General features: G+C 44.8%; 1 protein-coding gene across 1 annotated transcript in view; it reads left to right on the forward strand.

The window, feature by feature from the left end:
* Positions 1–8,423, forward strand: part of NGFR (nerve growth factor receptor) — a 68,945-nt gene extending 60,522 nt beyond the window's left edge. Inside the window, exon 7 of the mRNA XM_054994599.1 lies at positions 1,813–8,423. Within this exon, the coding sequence (XP_054850574.1) occupies positions 1,813–2,114 (302 nt within the window). The 3' untranslated portion in view covers positions 2,115–8,423. The remainder of the gene's footprint in view (positions 1–1,812) is intronic.
* The last annotated feature ends 12,706 nt before the right edge of the window (positions 8,424–21,129 follow it).

Genomic DNA, 21,129 nt, shown 5'->3' on the forward strand with positions numbered 1-21,129 from the left:
TAGTCTGGCCCTGTTGATTTGTTTCTTCACTTCATTTGGTGGGTACTGTAGTCTCAAAAATGCTTGTTGTAAATCTCTTAAGTGTGAGTCTCGGTTGAGAGCATTGGAGCAGATACGGTTGTAACGTAAGGCTTGGCTGTAGACAATAGACCGAGTGGTATGTTTAGGGTGGAAGCTGGAGGCATGTAGATATGAGTATCGGTCTGTTGGTTTCCGGTATAAGGTGGTATTTATTCGTCCATTATGTAGTTGTTCAGTGGTGTCCAGGAAGTGTACCTGTTGTGTAGAGTGGTCCAGGCTTAGGTTGATAGTAGGGTGAAAGTTATTGAAGTCCTGATGAAATCTCTCAAGGGCTTCCTTCCCATGGGTCCAAATGATGAAGATGTCATCCAGGAATCTTAAGTATAGTAGTGGTTCCAGTGGATGGGAGCTGAGGAAGCGTTGCTCCAAGTCCGCCATGAATATGTTAGCATATTGTGGTGCCATGCGTGTGCCCATGGCTGTGCCATTAACCTGTAGATATAAGTTGTCGCCAAATTCGAAGTAATTGTGAGTACAAAGTGACAAAGTTCAGTGGCGAGGTGTGCTGTGGTTTTGTCCGGGATAGTATTCCGTATGGCTTGCAGTCCATCTGCATGTGGGATATTGGTGTATAAAGCCTCCACATCCATGGTTGCTAGGATGGTGTCATCTGGTAGGTTGTCAATGGACTGTATTTTCCTGAGGAAGTCAGTGGTGTCCCGTAAGTAGCTGCGTGTGCTGGTGGCATAGTTGTCGTAGAGCAACACTTTCAAATGAGATATGCAAGATGATTTAAAAAAAAACCCCAAGAGACTAAAACAACAACAACATTTGATTTATATACCTTCAGGACAATGCCCACTCAAAGCAGTTTACAAAGTTATTATAATCCCCTCAACAATCACCCTGTGAGGTGGGTGGAGCTTAGAGAGCTCCTAGAAGCCGTGACTGACCCAGGGTCACCCAGCTGACTACAAGTGGGGAATCAAACCCAGTCCTCCAGATTAGAGTCCTGCACTCTTAACCACTATACGAAACTGGTTCGCCACCATATACACACTGGCTCATCTTCCCACAGGCTCCATGGTCAATTTCAACAATAAGTAATTATTTTTGACAGTGTATGGCATTGTGGAATACAGTGGCTTGGATCCCTAACAGATATGCAAAAAAAGATGGAAACATAATGTGGAAGATACTTATATGAATTGGGTTGGTAACAACATCATCTGAATTCTCTGTCAACTCTACTCCTTTTCATGAGCTACATTCAAGTGTATCAGGAACTGGGTGTAGATATTCCTGTGCTCTCTGAACAGGGAAAACTTACAGCACAAATCAGCCACTGGATTGGGTTCTGCTTTGCACATACCAAAGTTTTACTTAAATGCAAATATACATGCATTCCACTGTTCAGACAACATGGTGACATCAGGGCAACTTCGAGTGCTGCCAGTACCTGCAGTTGCTGGGCTGATACACATAGATGTAACATCAGAAAAGGGATACTGAATGAATAAATTATGCATGTTCTACATTATTGCAGTAACAGGATGAAGCCAGCTTGGTTCCATGTGAGCAGATAGTGGGGACCACCCAGTATGAGAGCTTTTGATGCCTTTGTTACATCTGAATTTTGCCCTTCATAGATGAACTCAAAACATGGCCAATAATGGAGTTCCCAATTATCTCTTATCCAGGACCTGGCAGTACATTTGGGAGTACATTTGGTGTGTTTAGTCCTAGATTTCATAATCCTTCTATGCTTTCCTCTTGCTCTCCCCAACACAGGCCTTAAAGGAGATGGGAACCTCTACACCAGTCTGCCAGCTAACAAACGAGAGGAGGTTGAAAAGCTGCTGAATGGCTCCACGGAAGAGACATGGCGCCACTTGGCTGGGGAGTTGGGCTACAAGGAAGACCACATAGACTGCTTCACACAGGAGGAATATCCAGTCCGCGCACTCCTCTCTGACTGGTCCAGCAAGGACAGTGCCACAATGGACGCCCTTTATTCTGCCTTGCGTAAAATCCAAAGAGGGGACATTGTGGAAAGTCTCTACAGCGAGTCTACTGCCAGCTCACCTGTGTGAAGCAAGAAGAAGGGGTGGAGGCACACTGGGGGCACCTCTGATTGCCCCACCTATCCTCTCTGGTGCCTCTTGGGAGAAAACATGTGAAGGAAAAACAGAGTTTGTTCTTCCCTTAATTTCTGGGGATCTTGGAACAACCCTGTATGCACTGACTTGGTTGTTTTCCCTCTTCCCCGCCCTGGTATTTTCACCCAATACCTCTTGCCGGTAGCAGACTGCACAATGCTAAAAAGAGGCAGGCAACTGGAGTGGATTTTTTTTTCTTTATGAAATGTCTCCTAGAATGGCAGCATTTTGCTGTTTCTGCTCAAATGCAGGGCGAAGAACTGTTTCCGGCCAAAGTCTCTCTTTCAGGTGCCTCTCTGATGTCAGTGTGCTTCTCTGCTCCCATTTGAAGTCAGTTCTCTTTCCACGCTCTCACCTATTGTTGTTCAGTCACCAGATTTTCTCTGGTACATTTCCTAAGCCAGGAAATGAAGGGAAGCTTGGTGGGACATGTTGCATGCCTTGAAGAATGCTGAAAGTAGGTAAGTTCAGCCTGGGAGGGGAAAGAGCAAGGGAATGTTTCAAAGATACAATAGAGACCTGTTCTGAGAGAGCCTCCTTGAGGAGGGAAGAATGACTTCTGACTGTCAAAACTGACACTGTGAAGAACAAACCTCAAAAGGGAGGGAGGGATTGAAAAGCGATACATGAGTTTCCCTTCCACGTTTCCATCTATGTGCTCCAAACGTCAAGAGCACTCTTGGTCTTCACCTCCTTCACCTTGGTCTGACGCATTTCTGTCATTGGTATTGAACCTTCCTGCTTAGCTTTGATCCATAATCAGAAGTGGACAGAGTCCTCAAGTAGACAGCACTGACATCATGGGGTCATAAGCCATATTGGAGAGCAGAGCTGGAGAAACAAGCCCAGCCAACCAAAACAGTGCAAATGATGTCTGGTTCATGGGTATGTGAAATACTAATCACTGTGATGCTCTAAGCCAGGCCAAATGTGATCTTTGTTGTCATCCCAGATGTTGTATTGGTGGAATTTTAGAAGCTATGCCTTGCGTTCTTCCTCAGACTAGTGAACCGATCACTGTGGGTTATTAAAGCCATTACCTCTGTTGCATTAAAGCATTGAGCAAGGTAACCCTTGGGTGGCCTTAAGACACTGGGTGGAGAGAAGAGTTCAGTTGGTTCTGAACTCCAATACATCCAAGCTAGAACCGGGTTTGGTATTGCCTCTTCCAATGCACCTCTGCTGGGGCTTTCTTGGTTTTCCATGGGGATGGATCTAAAAAAATAATACAGTGCAGTAATGAGAGGAAAAACTCTTCAGGAGCTAAGAGGAGTCACCAGAATATCTTGGGTCAACAAAAAAGCAAACTGAAATTTTATTACACTCCCTGGCTTGATATAGATCATAAGCTCCGTTTTTACTTTTGTTCTAAACACTGATAAAGAACTTGAAAGCTTGCAGCATTTTAAACAACTAGTGCCATCTCTTTTGTTGTCCCTCTGAACTAGGACTAAGTAGAGAAGGGTGTCCTTCAAATAAATTGAGGAAGTGGGGGAGAGGATAAATCCAAAAAGTTGGCAGGAGGGAAGGAATCCACTCCCTTTTGCCCCAGAAAGAAGTCAGGTATTATTAGAAATCTCAGAATCCCCCTGAAAAATTGTACCATTCCTAAACAACCTCTCCTTCCTTTGAAATGGTTATGTTGCCATGCCTGAAGAAGACATTTCAAACTTGCATCAAACTTCTGTATTGGGCAAAAATTGAGTGTGGGTACGAAGTGTGATACTCAAAACACAGTGTGAAAAAGGAGAATCCTGGTGGTGACTCCTGGTGTTTGAAGACTTTCTCCAGCCTAAGGAGTCTTCCTGCAACTTGAGCAGCTTTTCCACTGGAGGAAGAGCCACTTCCATTTGAAAGAAGGAGCCTTAGGCTGGAGGAAGACCTCAGCCATTGCTGATCAGTGGGTAGGATACAGGCCAGAGATTTCCAAAATACAGCAAGACAACTGAGCTCGCCTCTTCATTTGCCAGAACCTGGAGTCACCAGAACATGGATCACAATATACCAGGCTGAAGAGGAGGAAGCATTAGCATTTGTAATGCCTTGAGTAGCTTAGATTGGATTCACCCATGGTTGGACACTGAGCTGTTGTCATCATGAATCACTGTAATAACACAATAGCTGATGACGTGCAGATCCTGCAGATGACTCTGTTTTGCTCTCAAGGGCTCCAGTTGGACTTAGGAGAGTTATGAGTTCTTTTGCCCAGTACGGCCGAGAAAACAACTTAGAGGCAAACTCTTCTAAAAGGAAAGTAATGGCCTTTGCAAAAAATAAGACTCCAAAAACATACTATTCGTCTTTAAATTCCACTCCCATTGAACAAGTTTCATGTTTTAAGTACTTGGGTGTCTTTTTCCAGGGCCGTTTCCAGATGGCTTATCTGCACCCGGTATGTCGTACCACGTTGCGGGGAAAACGCGAAATATCAAGTTTTCCCCGCAACGTGGCGCGACGTACCGGGTGCAGGTAAGCCATCTGGAAACAGCCCAGGTGAATGGCTCGAGAACTGTTACTATAAACTCTTATCATTTTAGATGCCAAAAGGAGTTTGGGGGCAATTCAAAAATTCTATCGGCCTAAAGGGGATAAATGCCTGATAGTGGCCCTTAGATTATTCAAGGCCAAATCCCTCACTCAGCGTATCTATGGAGCCCCTATTAATATTACCTCAAATCTAAGGAGATTGGACACGGTTCAATCTAAATTTTTGAGAACGATCTTACAAGTGCCCCGTGGTGTCCCAAATACACTTATTGGAATCGAAACCGGCATGATTACAGTAGAGGCACAGTTGTGGGCCGCAGTGATTTTTTTGACATGCAGATCCTACCTTCGTTTGGAATCTTGTTCAGAAGGTTTCTTGTGGTATCCTTGATGGACATGTGATGGGCCATGTGCACGTGCATGGTCACACACATACTTTCTTTCCTTTTCTTTCTGGGGAGGAATGTATTCCATTTTGCAGTGACTATCCAAAAGAAGCAAAAAAACGACTGTCATTTTTTTTGAACATGCACAACTAATTATCTAGTACCAGAGCACTGCATATGTGTCCTTTTCTCAGCATTGCTGCACCTTTGAGCACGGAGACATGTAGGCAAGATATGAGTCCCAATGATCATTTAAGTCAACCTTGATTAGAATTTTCTCCAGTTCTGCAAGGTCATTGGGCAGTCCATCTTGGGAACTTGCAAGGCACACATCTTGGGCACACAAAATACAATTTCTTTGGCCTCATATGCATGACCAGAGTTGACCATCATTATCCAGATTTCCAGTCCCAGTTGAATACACAATTGTAGTGACAAGTAGCAATGGACATAACAACTGTCCTTCATGGAAGACTGTTCAGCCACTGTTGGTGAAAGAATGGCTCCATAGTTCCACATGGTGAGGACTCAGGACCCAACCAATATTCTCAATAATTTGTGAATTGGCCCTGACAGTTTGTTTAGTGGAACATACTGTAAATGGCATTGAGTGTGTAATATATGGAGGCCTCTGTCCATAGGCACAGAGGCCCAAAGAATTACCAGATTCTAAATGAAACTGCAGCATTGACTAGCAGGTTCTAGTCAATCTTGGTTCTTTCACATTAGTGCCACCTGAGCCAGAACAGCATGTTGCAACCCAAGCTTTGGGTGTTACCTAAAGGGACAGTAGCCACAACTAGAGCCTTTCATTAACACCTGAAGAAAGAAATTACCATAGATCGGATGCAGTTAACGCACCCGATTTACTCCTCTGAAAGATCAGGGAATTAGAAGTGTGACCTTGCAGGGCATCAGATTCCATCAGTCTGCCAGCAGCAAGATTGCTGAGATAATTTTGCTGAGAAAACTACCAGCAATTGTTACCATTTAGGCATGCAATCAAATACTATAATGGAAGAGGACTTAAGAGACCATACATGACGCTCAGTCCATTAAACTGAATCCAACCTAACATTCAGGCTAATCTACTCTTAAAGACCTCCAGTATTGGAGTTGTCACGTTTCTAGCTTGGCAATGTCTTCCAATATTCCATCACTCATTCAGAATTGCAAAGAGTGGCTCCCCTTCCTCTGGCATCTCCCCTTCCAGAGCCTTTGGCTTGCCAAAGCTCGGTTAATTCAAAGTTTTAAGCAGCGAGTGCGGCAGGGTAAAAGCTCTGGAAAAGCTCCAGAGGCGGCGGAAGACTGTGAGAGATTCCATCCCCTCCAAAGCAATCTCTGCTGGCTATGTCTTTTAGAACTATGCTTCCTGGCTAACATTGTGTCTCCCGACACGTGAAGAACACATGTCAAAAGTACAGATGTATGCAAGTATTTTATAGGATTTATCAGTGTTCACTGTAGCATGTGAACAAGGCTCATTGCTCAGGCAAAGGCGCTGGGGCAAGGAAATGTGTTTTCATAGAGGCAGCCACCAATAAGGATCTAGCTGGGGATCCCCTTTACATGACTCACCCCAAGGCTTGCAAAGTAATAAACAAGAAGGAATATGTCCTAGGAAAACTGTATGACTTACAAGAGGAATCATGAAGGTTTACTTGTAGAACAACATATGTGGTCATGCACCAAAAGAGATACCGCATAGTAGGTTGGATTCAGACTAAATTTTCCAACAACGTCCTGCCTCCCCCCTCTGAAAAGCACAGATCTCCACAAAATGCTGCTCCTGAGTGAAAGGGGACCCTGAAGAATGACATGATGGAAGTCTGCCATGGGACATGGGGAATTGGTGGGAATTTCTGTTAGTGGGGAATATAGTCTGGATCCAACTTATTTCGTAGAGCAGTAGACCTTCTGCATCTTTTAGTTCTACCTTTGGTATTTGAGTGTATTACATAGACAAAAGGTTTTTTAAGTGTAAGTGATTGAAATAATAATAATAATATTAATCAATAAGAGACTTTGCACAACATCAGCTTGGCATACCATAGTTTTACTTCTATATACAGCAAGTTGAATCCAAGTGGTTCCTCTAGTGGTAAAATGTAAGAAGCCTTTCACTGGAAGACCACACCTGTTCCATCAGGGAAAGGCTGTTTGGTGTAGAGGAAGGCTCCACCTTTGGTGGAATAAAACTTTGGATCTAACCCAGTATTGATTGCTGCAGCACTAGATGAGTCAGAATTGTTGTAGGGGTGGATATGGATGTATCTGATCATATCTGACCAGTAAGGATAATGGAGTATTCAGAATACCAATAAGTACCAATGGAGCACTAATGGAGTATTCGTGTATTTTTGGACATAGGAGTCCAGAACCAAATGCACTTTCCATTCAGGAAGAGTGGTGAATGGCTATCCTAACAATAATCATCTGTGATAGTGGGGTGGAGGGGACAAATGGAAAAAATGAGGTATTGAGAATCAAACCATGATGGGTTGCATTGACTAAGTCATATGAACAAGAGCGGACTCTTCTATCAGAGTCATATTTAGTTTTAAAAGAAAATCTGCATGAAAAGAACATTGGGCAATATCCCGCCTTAGGCTGGAGGAAGTCCATCTACCAGAAAGTCGCTTTTCTGCTGGAGGAAGAGCCACTTAAGCTGGAGGAAGTTTTTAAGGCCAGAGGAAGGTCTCAAACTTTGCTTAGTGGAGTGGTCAGATACAGGCCATTGTTTCGAAAGCTACACTTCGCTATAAAATTTTGTTGGCATGTTTTTAAATGGCATTCAGAAAGAAAAAAAGAATCATAATTACTTCTTTTGAAAGAGAAATAAAATAGCCAAAGTTAATGACCTTTTTGCCTTTTATATTTTTATTTTTTTTTACAAAGTGTGTGGGAGATTTGTTTTGTTGGTACTGTCCCATGGTTTGCCTGTAATACAAATGCCAGTTTATTAGAAAATTCTTACCGTGAATAAATATTTCTGTAATCGAAGCTCTGGATTGGTCTGTAGGCTTGACTGTGGTCATCAAAAGACCTATTCCTCTCTCATTTCAGTTTGCATGGATGGATGACACATGGAGAGGGGAGTCAGCTGGGGGTGGGGGGGTGGATGCACCTGTGTGATCTTAGATGACTTTGTAGTGGCTGCGTGGACAACTGTAACTGTGTACCTTTCCAATGTGAATAAATACACGTATCTGTGCCCGTTGCATTTTGTATATATTCCAGCAATCGGGTGGAGGGAGGGGCAGATCATCTTCAGCTATTCCGGCTCTCCGCTCAGTCTCTTGAATTCCATTGATTGCTCACCAGATGATGAGTATATCTCTCATCCCTCAACCTCATCTCCTTCCTTGGAATAAAACTGACATGCAAAAAAAAAAAAAGCCTTCTGCTCTTATGAGTTTACTTTGCAATCAAAACCAAGCAGGTTTAGGTAAACATCTGAATACATTTATTCCAGACCTTCCATTTCAGTCACAGATGTTTGCTTTTAGGAATACATGTTCTGGACCCCCTTTGTTTGCCTTTCCTAATATGCCAGTTCACGTAGACTTGCGCTAATTGACAAGCAAGCATGAGTGCCTACAGGAGGTCAGGGTGCCCCTTTGTAGTTTTACATATGAGCTTATTTATTCTGCATCCACCTCCTGTTCTTTCCTGAAGGTCCTTGGCACAGTGTGTGTGGAGTTCTCAGCACTTGGGTGGTCTCCCATCCAGTGTCTGGTTACGTCCAAAGCAGTTCAACTTTAGCAGGTGTCTTCAGACCATGTTCTGAAACCAGTTCCTCATACTAGAAAGTGTGCTTTCACATGCCATGTCCTTCCCTTTCTGAATGATGCCCAGAGGTTACGTGCTAACCTCTTGCTTCCTTAGAGGGCCATGTAGGTTTTTCAAAGACCACCACTGCAGGTGTTTCAGCACATTTAGCAACACCTCTCCCATGGGTCCATTGGTTTACGCTGGCCTTGGTAGTCAGCCAAAATGTGTGGTTTACAAATAAAGTTTGCTCCCAACTTGAAAGAGAGGTAAGGTCTTGTCTCCCAAGACATGCTGAGCTTCAGATGCACATGAAGGCAAGATTCATGACTTCCAAGGACCTCCAAAGTCCAGCTTGACATTAGGCAGAGCTACTGCTCTTCGGAACCTAGATAAGCATGAAGCCACCTTCTGCTGAGTCAGGTAATTGGTCTATCAAGCTCAGCATTGGCTACTGTGACTGGCAGCAGCTCTCCAGGGTCCCAAGCAGAGGCCTCTCTCCTCAGCCGACCCTTTTCACTGGAGATGCTGGGGACTGAGACTGGGATTTTATGTATGTGATGCAGATGCTGTACTCATGAGCTATAGACTCACTTCAGCTCATGAAGATTTCTTCTACTGAGTCAGACTCTTGGTCTATAAAGGTCAGCACTGTCTACTCTGACTAGAAGCAGTTCTCCATGGTTTCAGGTCAAGATCTTCCACATTACCTGATCTTTTTAACTTGGACATGTCATGGATTGAACCCAAGACCTTCTGTATGTCAAGCAGATGTTCTACCACTGAGGCACAGGCCCCCCCCCCCCATGTGGAGATGACCCTTGACTTTTGCTGGCCTTTAAATGCACTCAGAAAATAGCAAACGTCAAGTGAGCTTCTCCGCATCTCCTGTGGGCCCTTGCCCATTGAGGACAAATCTGTAACATAAGATTGCACAGTGTGCAGTTTGTGCCTCTTTGCTCCCAATTTAGTGAGAATGAGAAGCAAAATCGCAGAGGTGATGAGTTGATTTGAATGGTTCCAGATCAAAATGGTTTGCTTGTTTCTGCATAACAGTTATTTATATTGTAAGGCAGCATTGCTATATACAAAAACCTGTAATGGGACAGACCCCGCCCCCACCCCCGAGTCCTCTTGGCTGATGTGCTCAAGAAAGAGAGGTGCCAGAATACAAGGCTGCCTGGAAGCTATCTGCTTTGTATGACCAGCCTCCTTGGAAACTTTAATGGGTGGGAGCTGGCAATGATTACCAGTTGCAGGGAGGGAAAAGTCTTCATGCTGCACATGCTCAGAAATGTCCTTTGCATTGCAATGTGTCAACACCGAGCCCTGGCACTTTAAAAAGTTCAAAGACTGAATGCTCCATGGGTCCGTAGGTGCCAGCCTAATTTGTTAGTGGGGGCACATACTTATGCATGTGTATGGATGAGCATAATTTGTACATGCATGTGCATGCATGAGTATTATGTGCATGCACATGCATTAGCATAATATGTGCATACATGACCAAAATCTGAGTATGTATGTGCATGTCTATATTTTTGTGTGAGCATAACTGGGGGTGCGCTCTCTCTCTCTCTCTCCACGCTGACAACTGTGAGCTCAGATCTAGCTGTACATTACTACCCAACACACCATAGAAAATCACACATATACAAGTTTGAGCGGTGTGGGGGACCTTGCAGCACCAGCCTGAATTGTGAGTGGTGTTAAACAACTACATATTTTAACCTATTTCCTCTTAAACCCCAAACCTCCCACAGGAAGGGAATAAACAGCAAGCACTGGCAGTGGGAGAAGTTGGGGGAGCTCTCCAGATGTTCCTTATTTTAAGAGAGAGTTTTGTTTACACACTGAGAGATATCCACAGTTGTTTAATTCAGTGTAGTTATCTTGACTCAACAATTTAGAAACAGATCTGAAACTGGACGTTTTTCATAATCTCAGATGTGGGGAAGAGGGTTGCTGTGATTATTTCCACGTCCAGGGAAAGGGACTCTGCAGTATCTCAGAGACACTCTCTTCTTTATTATTTCACAAGTTCCTAGACTCAGCCCAGACACTGAAAACATGTTCCTGTTCACCTTTGACCCATGTGACATAAGACTGCTGCACATTTTCAAGAGACAGCCCCTGACACACGGGTAACCCATCCTCACATCTTCAGAAATTCCCACAGAGCTTATATGCATAAATGCTCTCATTCTCAAGCAACTTTTAAAAGAGTTTTGCACACATTCCTCCTGCAAGGGCCACAAGTTGCTTTTAGAGGTGAGTGAGCTAAACTGCCAGTAGAGTTTTCTCTATAGGGCAATTTGCATGAGGGAAAGAGTTAAGCATCCATCCAAACCACTGTGGCCCTGATCTAGTGTTGTGTAGTGGTTAGAGTGTTGGAGCAGACCTGCTAAGACCCAGGTTCAAATCCCTACTCTGCCATGAAAGTTGCTAGGTGATTTTGGGGCAGCCACTGTGTCTCAGACTAACCTACCATAAAGAGTTGTTATGAAGACAGAATGGAAGAAGGGAGCATCATGTGTACCATGTCCGAGGTCTAAGTCCCAGCTCCCAAACTTGCCAGGAAGGAACAGCGGGAGGCAACCGGGAGGCAGCGGCCCTGCCACCCCAGCCAGCAACCAGGTCCAGAACCTGCCTACTCCAGGGGGAAGGGGCGAAAGGCCAAAGCCTCAGAGGGCTGGAGGGAGCAGGGGGAGACCAGCTAGTCCCACCCTCCAGGGGGAGGAGAGGGGGCTAAGCAGGCCAGAGGAAAAGGGCCAAGGCAGGGGGAATAGGGACCCAGCAGCAGCCCAAACAGAGCCCTTACCAGCCAGGGAGGAGAAGCAGCCACTACAGCCCAGAGCCACACCCCAGCTAGAGGACGGCAGCCTGGCTCAGGAGTTGCTAGGAGCCAAGCCCCTCCAGGTGGCACTGCCACAGGCATTCTGGGGGAGGAGATGGGCAGCCCCGCCCAGCATCAATGCGCAGGCAGCCCAGAAGCTGGCCAGAGCAATTACTCGCGAGTAAGGCCAGGCAAGCTCAGCAGCGCAGAAGCCGGCTGGGGCAGCTCCTCATGAGCAAGGCCAAGGAGACCTCAGCTGGGGATGGTTCGCATTCAACCCCACCCTGCCAGCAAGGCAAGGAAGCCTAGAAGGGGTTAGTGATAGGAGGGAAACACCTCCTATATGCATTTTTTCAGACGAGACAGAAGATGCTGTCTGGTTGCAGAGGCAAGCCTAGCATTTGTGTCCCCCTCCTCTTGCCACCTACAAAATAGCCTTATGCCAGCATGTGCAACAAAACATTTGTCTCTGTCCATCCTAGTGGCGACTCTATTTATTGCAGGGAGGGAAAACAGCAAGTCATATACCTCCTCCTCACTGGTGACATGGCCTGTTTGTATGCCAACATGAACCTTTGCCCCCATGCCTAATTGGCACAACACCAGAGAGAAAAGAACAGCATCAGATCAAAACCCTCCCCAACTAGCAATGTGATTGGTGTAAATGACACTTTGCAAAGACAAACCCAACAACACAGTTCTCTGTGTGTAATTGCCGATTGTCAAACATCCCTTCAGTTTCATATCTATTGCATTACTCTCTGCCCCTGCCTGTCCTGTCATGTTCACCTTTGACCCAAGTCAGAACCAAGTGCTACAATAATGGCCAGAGCCCACCATTTCTGAATATTACCAAGTTTTGACATTTTTTTTCTACTTGGATTAACAAAAGAGGCATTTTCAGTTCGGGTTTTGACTAATTAATATCCAAACACACGTTGCAGATAGAGAGAGGAGGAGGTAGAAGAGAAGAAGCATGTCCTCAGAAGGCAGGCAGAGCCAGAGTCAAGCCGGAACTGCTAGACCTGACCGGGTGGTCTTGCATATTTGAGACCGCTCACATAATGTGCCCCCCAAGGGAAACTGGTCCAATTTATGGTTTTTGCAGGAGGTGAAAATATTAACTGGAGGAGCTAGAAAGGAGCGGGAGGTTAATATTAACTTGGAGAGAGGAATAGGCCCCTGAAACCCTGCTGTTGGCAGTTTTATAACTTCTTTGGGGGAAAGTAGACAAGAATAGATCTTTAATCTCGCATCTGCCATAATTGGATTTCTAAGTGACCAGATCCACTAGACAGCAGACAGTGTTTCAGTGAATCTGGGTACAAAGGAACAGGAAGCAGACTCCCAATCCAGCCTATTGTTTTCAAAGGACTGGCCTTCGGGGAAACATGAAAAGAGTCTTTCATTAACCAAGATGACCTGTAGTCTCTGCGGCTGCATTTGCATGCAAGTTTTGCTCTCTCTGTGCTTGTCTTCAGAGCATTCGCACAACATTGTCCCCTAGCCATCCATTTTCCAGGTTTCCTCAGCTTTGTTTCAATCTTTCCCAAACCTGTGTTGCCATCTTTCACGGAAAATCTCCGTCTAAGCCGTTTTGCACACCATGTGCACAGGAAGACACACACCTTTGAACATCACAGGCAGAAAATTTGGAAGAGAATCCTTGAAATGCTGCGTTAAAATCTGAAAGGGGAATTAATCGATCAGAATTCGGAAGAAAACCACTCAGTCCAGATAGTGGAAATTTTCATTCCCAGACTTGACCGCATCCCTAATTTGGAATGCTAGCAGTGAGGGGAAAAGCAGGTGAGGGGGGAGTTTCAGGGTTAAAAATGTATGGCAGGGAAATGAGAACGGTGCACAGCCTTTTCCCTGATTGTAAAATGCTCCCTCTTTCCTTATTTTGCAATAGAGAAGGAACTGCGGCAACAACATCCGTTTTGCCCTCCAGCTTCCCAAGGCACGTTCTTTAAGCTCAGCCACTGTTTCTCCTTTGCCAAATGAGTCCAGGAGAGACCCAGTGTCAGTCAGAAATAAATTAATCAATCACATTTTGTCCTGCCCTTCCTCCAAGGGGCTCTGGGTGGCATAAATGGTTCTTAACCCTCAAGTACTGCTCTTAACCCTCAAGTACTGCTCCCCCCTCTTCATCTCCCAGATCTGGAACTTGTTAGCTAACTGTACCGGCTTGTCATGCTCCATAACTTAGGGGGCTACTGAATTCTATCCTATGGGGGGAGGTTAAGGGACACAAACCAAAAGGCACAACAGAATCATATCACAGCTTAAGACCTGGGGTGAGGCTGGTTATATATTTATTTCATTGATGTATATATCTTGCCCTGACTTTAAGGAACAGGGTTGCCAACAGGGCTGGAGAAAAACGTCCTGTCTCTTGAATAGAGGTTTGATGTGTGGGAATAGGCAGATAAAGCTTTTCATGGCATAGAGGTAAATAACATCCCATTAAGACTCTGTTAAAGGGCCAGGGCATTTTTTCCTATAGGCAGCTGGCAACCTTGTCAAGGAGTGGAGTACATGGGTGATCCCTTCCCTAAATTTTACTCTCACAGTAGTTTCATGGGGGAAATCAATCTGAAAGAAGCCTAAAGGAGGATTAACAACTTCATGGTAGAGACTAGAGTTCTCCTAGGCCTCCCATGTACCCACCTAGGACAGGGATTTATTCACCCCCACCCCAGTTTCCCACTCCAGGGAAACTGAGGAAAGGAGGGGAAAAGGCATTTTCATAGTGATGCTCTAGGAATTTCCCTTGTCTCTGTGATAAAGAGGCAGATTAGACTGTCACCCACAAGTGACATCCCATCGTCCCCAAACTCTACCCTCTCCAGCCCCCAAATTTCACAGCGTTTGCCAAACCAATGTTGGAAACCCCAAGTTCTCTCAAAATTACAGCTGATCACTGCCCCCCGCAAATCTCCAGGAATTTCCCAAACTGGAGTTAGCAATCTGTGCCCAAGACAGCCCAGTGAACTTCATGGTAGAGCTAGGATTTGAGCCTGGGTCTCTCCAATCTACGTACAACACACCAACCTTTGCAGATGCTCATGATATAACTGGCCTATGGCAGGGCCTATTGACTTTAACAAATACTATGGACTGCACAGTGGGGACGGAGCTCTGTCTTCATGCAAGTAGGTAAAGGACCTGACGCTCACCTGGGGCGGCCATCTTTAATCAACCCCTGCTCCTATGCCTCCCACCTGTCTAGAACTGCATCCTTGAGAAAGCAAGAAATCTTAGCTCCATTGTCACTTTCCACTTCTTTATTCAAGGGAAAGGAAATTCCCTGGTGCTGAAACTCTCACCCAAGAGATCCTTCTTGCTAAATTGCAACCAGATTGGGGGAGGGGGTGTCTCAATGTCATAGGCAATTGGCCTTTCTTATTTGCAGAAGGGGTGCAAGAAGGGGTGGCAACATTAGAGATCCTTTTTCTCTCTTCTTTCCCCAGATTATCAAGTGAGGCTTGAGAGGTTTCTTTTTGAACAGAATCAAAACACATCAGTAAGGGCAGCAAATCCCTGACCCTCCTTTTCCCATCTTACCTCTCTGGGGTTGGTTGCTTTCAGCATTTCCCCCTAGCTGTGCTTCCAGGCCGTTCTCTCACCCACACCAACACCCACACACACACACAGAAAGAGAGAGACGCAAATCCCTCATTTCTTCTGTAAGAAGATGAAACAACTCGACTGAGTAGGCAAAATCCAAGGCAGGAGGAGACCCACTGGCCTGAAGGCTCCACAGAGAGTATAGATTTTCTTAATCTAGAAAGATTGGCACAGTCACCCCCAGCTGAACAGAATGGCCAGGCTATAGAGCAGAATAACTTGTTGAAGTGATCCTCAAACACTTCCAGGTAGGTCCTAGGTGACAGGATGAAGCCCAGTGGATGGGATAACTGAGCATTCACTGAAAGACAAAAAAACGATAAAGGTAAAACAGTTTTTTCTTTGCTTTCTTCTGGATAAGGTTGCCAACTGGCCCGGGAAAACACAGGCCTGTTCTCTGTAATGGCAGGCTCCCTCCCCAGCCAAAGGAGTCCCCCCACTCCCCGCTTGCATAACGTGTGATCCCAGACCCCCAATTTCCACATGGGTGGAAGCAATTGCCTGTTTTAAACACTGAACTACAGTTGAAGCTTTTCATTCTTGGAGCCACATAACATCACCTGATAATTGCTGCAAATCAAACAGATCTTAAAGGGACAACTGGAGAGACCAGTTTAAAAGGTGGCAAGTTAACCTTGGTCCTAGAAAACCATGACTGGGCTGCACGGAAGACTGGTGTCAAAGTTTTTAGCTCTCACTTCTGATGTTCTGTCTCCCCACCATCTCCTTATCTCTTCTTACAGTTGCTTTCTTCACATCACACATGATCATCTAATCTTGGACTCCTTCCCTTCTGCTTGCCCTCCTTTTCTACCTTCCTGGAAAAGCCTCCCCCACTTCATTTGCCATCTGACCTGGAGGTCCTGTCTTCCAGCACTATATCTTTTTTCATTTTGGATTGTCTCATCATAGGGTTTTCAAGGTAAGAGATTAACAGAAGTGGTTTACCATTGCCTTCTTCTGCTGCACAGTACTAACCAGGGTTAGTTGAAGTGATACAGCCATTGTCTGTGAAAACCCTCACCAGTGTCACTTTCTACTATTGCTGCTGCCCAGTAGCTAACCTTCAAGAATTCCTCTGTTCCCATCACTACTGGAACAGTCAATTTTCTTCTGCTGATGTGACTGTTGATTCCTGAAGGGGATGGATGCATCTTCATCTGGTGTCTTAGCTTTGACCATTCCGCCTTCAGTGACTCTTCCAGGAGTTTAGACTCTTGACCAAACCTGTGCTTCCGACGGTGTTGCTCTCAGCTTCACTGACACACTCAAACCCCCTCACCACGTTAAGGTGTGTATCCAAGAGAAGGCACCTGGAGTAGATGGAATACCAATAGAACTATTTTAAACTACAGAGATGGAGTCCATCAGAATCTTAACAAGAATCTGTCAACAAATATGGAGAACAAAATAATTGCTCATGGACTGGAAACACTCAGTCTACATTCCAATTCCCAAAAAAGGGGATGCCAAAGAGTGCAGCAAATATCAGACTATTGCATTAATTTCCCATGCAAGCAAAGTGATACTCAAAATTCTACAGCAAAGATTCTTACCACATATGGAACGAGAAATACCAGATGTTCAAGCTGGATTCAGAATAGGAAGCGGCATTAGAGATCACATTGCACATTTACGATGGCTAATGGAACACACCAGGGAATTTCAGAAGAAAATCAGCCTGTGTTTTATAGATTACAGCAAAGCTTTTGACTGTGTAGATTATGAAAAGCTATGGAGACTGTTAAAAGAAATGGGGGTGCCACAACATCTGGTTGTGTTGATGTGCAACCTGTACTGTGAACAAGAGGCCACTGTCAGGACAGAATAAGGGGAAACAGAACGGTTTCCAATTGGCAAAGGTGTCAGACAAGGATGCACATTATCTCCCTACCTGTTCAACCTCTATGCAGAGTATATCATAAGAAAAACTGGATTATATCTAGAAGAAGGTGGAGTGAAAATTGGTGGAAGAAACATTGACAATTTGAGATATGCAGATGAAACCATGTTACTGGCACAAAAAAGTGAAGACCTGAAACGACTACTGATGAAGATTAAAGGAGAAAGTGCCAAAGCAGGATTACAGCTGAACATCAAGAAGACAAAAGTAATGACTACTGAGGAATTACACAATTTTAAAGTTGACAATGAGGAAATTGAAATTGTTCAAGATTTTCTATCCCTTGGCTCAATCATCAACCAAAAGGGAGACTGCAATGAAGAAATCAGAAGAAGACTGAGACTCTGAAGAGCAGCTGTGAGGGAGCTAGAGAAGATCCTGAAAGATAAAGATGTCTCTCTGGGAACCAAGATCAAGATAATCCCAACTATAATATTCCTCACTACTATGTATGGATGTGAAAGTTGGACAGAGAAAAAAGCTGACAAGAAGAAAATTGATTCATTTGAAATATGGTGCTGAAGGAGAGCTTTGCAGATCCTGACAGTCAAACAGACAAATAAGTGGGTACTAGATCAAATCAAGCCTGAATTCTCCCTAGAAGCTAAAATGACAAAATTGAGACTATTGTACTTTGGCCACATCATGATAAGACAAGACCTAAAACAAGATGGCTTGACTCAGTAAAAGAAGCTACATCCTCAGATTGCAGGATCTGAGCGAGTCTGTTAATGATAGAACATTTTGGAGATCTTTCATTCATACAGTCGCTATAGGTCAGAGGCGACTTGACAGCACATCACACACACACACACACACACACTTCATTTGTGAGGTTGCCTCTTTCTCTGCCTTCCTCCTCCAGATCCAACTCTTCAGTGCCATGGCCTACAACTTCAGCTCTCTTAGCTCTCCTTCTCCACCCTCCCAACTGAAATCTCTTCCTTTCTTCCTGACTTTCTCTAGTGTAGTTTGTAAGCAGGGACCATATCATGTGTAAAACCAATGGGGTTGGATCCAGCCAGTTTTTGCACTCTATCTCATCCAGTTCTCCTTACTAAAGCCCCCCCCCCCCCAAATTCCACATACTTTTGTCCATGCAGGTCTCATCATGACCCTTCATGTAGCTTTTATGATGGTCAAACCCTTTTACAGCAGCATCTAACCCAATGCAGGGCAATAAATCTAGTAATATATTATTGGGCTGTTGGGCTATTATTGGGCTATTGGGCTGTGGAGTTCTGGAGCCCTTGAACACTGGTCCAAGGAGAATTGCAGTAGTCTTTATTCAGTGGTTTTCAGCTGGGCTCAAGAAATTCCTGGAGATTTGTGGGTGGAGCCTGGGGAAAGTGGGGTTTGGGAAGCAGATATAATGCCACCCACCCCAAACAGCCATTTTCTCCAGGGGAACAGATCTCTATTGCCTGGAGGTCAGTTGTAATTGGGAGATCTGCAGGCCCCACTTGGAGATTGGCAACTTTATTTTCAGCCCATTGACCAGGATGCTCAAGTGGGTCATGAAGTCCTACCTAGCATGTTGTGAATCCCTATAGAGTTTCTTGGGGGGCGGGTTCCTGCTGTTTGAAAGGTCAATGCTACTAGTCCTCGTGTGCAAAGAGCAATGATGCCGTGCTTCTTCCCTCTCTTTGCTCACTGATCAGATGAGCAGCAGAACAGTGAGGTGAGATTGTTCAGGAGTGGGAAGGATTCCTCTGTGACTCTGACCTTGGCTTGTTCCTCACCATGGTTGATCTTGTGGTACTTGACTTGTGTTTCCTTTCCTCCAGCTCTCTTGGTCTGCCGTTCCTGGCTTTGACCCCAGTGAGATCATAATGCTTTGTCCCCTTCTTCCTTTCCAGTGACTCTGATGTCATACAACTTCCTCTCATGTGCTCACAAGTTGGTGGGCTCCAATTTCAGTGAGTCTGGAAACTATGAAAACAACAGCCCCAGAGGAAATGCTATAAGGGAAAATGAACCGGTTAGAACCACTGATTATTGTGAGTGCAGTCCACTTTATGCTAGGAAATGACCAGCAACCGAAGAGGAAGGATTCATCTCCAGCTGGCCCCCTCTCACTTTCTGTGTTTAGTTGGAATGGAGAAGGGAGGCGGGAAGTGAAAGGATGCAGGCTATACGGATCAGAAGCCGAAGCAGAGCTGCCGGCTCACCAGTCCATGGCCCCAGGCACAATCTGTCTGCCACATGTGGAAGGGAACGTGCATTCCCCAATAATGCAAAGCAGGTCACTTGCAAAGCCTGTGGCGGCATGTCGGCTGCAAGCCAGATTGGAGTTTAGCTCTGCTCCCCAAAGGGACAGCTTTATAAACATGAGGGCCACTCATAGAATGAAAGGATCGATGTGGTGACTTTATTGGGGCACTGTTAAGAGGCATAGTGTTGACGAGTCACTGTTGGTTAAACATGGCTCAGGTTAAACCGAGACCCGGCCAGGCAGGAACAGAATTCCACTGCTAGGATTCAGGGCCTGAATAGATAAGGAGTGCTTCTGACAATTGCAGAAATGGACTGGAAGACAGGATTCCAAAGATACTTTTTTCTACCTTGAATTTGTTATAGGGAAATTTTCATGGATATGCACCTGATACTAATGCAATCAAAGGTCAGAGTCACATGTATAATACAAAATTTTGAGCTTCCACAACTTTTGAAGGGACTCACTATCCAAATCCTCAAATGAGAAGTCGCTGATGAGTGAGGAGATCTTGAATATTATGTAAATGCACATGTGAAGCTGCCGTATATTAACTCATATTGACAATTACTTTCCCTCAGACATGACATGGATTGGATCCAGCAATGCATACGGAAGCATAAACCAACTTAGCGCAATTCCACTTACACATCTTGTGCAATATCCAGTGATTTTCTCCCTGTAGATAATGGTGTCCAGAAACTGGTTACACAAGATCCTGTGTAAGTGGAAATGCAAGTGGGGGAACAATGTCTGACTTATTGCAAGTGGCGACGCTGATCTTTTTCTTACATTTCTTCGTGCACAAGAGCTCTAGTGCTGGATCCAGACCACTCTATAACTAAATTGAGCGCTGGCTCCAACCCACGCTTTATGATTTTAGAATTTGAATTTCCTTAGGTCAGAATTGGGGGGGGGCGGTGTTAGAGTGCTGTTTTAGGACCTGGGAGGTCAAGTCTGCACTTAGTTCATTGAATGTTCTTTGTGCCAATCTCTCCCAGTCTAACCTACCTCACAGGCTTCTTGTGAGGATGGAAGAGAGAGGAGGTCCATGCACACCACCCCAAGTTTCTCAGAGGAAGGATGGAATTTAAAAAATAATAGACGGATCTTAATGGGCCAGCGTGGTACAGTGGTTACAGTAAAGGACTATGATCTGGGAGCAAGATCCGAGCTCAGTAGCATCTCAGAGACCAACAAGATTTGCAGGTTGCTTTATTATTTTGGTAGTGAAAAGCTTTGATGCTGTTATGGGCTGTTTCCACACAGCTTACCTTGTTCTGGAAAACAGCGAAATCTTGCGCAAAATCTCACAAAAAGACACAGTTACTGCATCTTCTTGCGCGATTTCATGCGAGATTTCGCTGTTTTCCGGAACAAGGTAAGCCATGTGGAAACAGCCCTGGTTATGATTAAGGTATACAGTCCAAATGTGGGTTCTCCAGATATGTTCAACAACTTGATAGGTCTTAGATATGATTATTGTTTGTTAGTGGGGGGAGATTTTGATGAAATACTAAATACAGCTTTAGGTCGAAGTACACCCCAACATAAGGAGCGTTCATTGGTGAGATTTACGCTTATATGGTTAAACTAGATTTGATTGATCCTTGGAGTACGTTACATCCAAAAGACATCTTCAGAGTCTCAGTCTTCTTCTGAACATCTTAACTGTTTTTGGTTAGATTATTACTGTGATATAGACGTGATTGCTATTT

The sequence above is a fragment of the Eublepharis macularius genome, chromosome 12 (assembly GCF_028583425.1).
Source record: "Eublepharis macularius isolate TG4126 chromosome 12, MPM_Emac_v1.0, whole genome shotgun sequence".
NCBI classification, from domain to species: domain Eukaryota; kingdom Metazoa; phylum Chordata; class Lepidosauria; order Squamata; family Eublepharidae; genus Eublepharis; species Eublepharis macularius.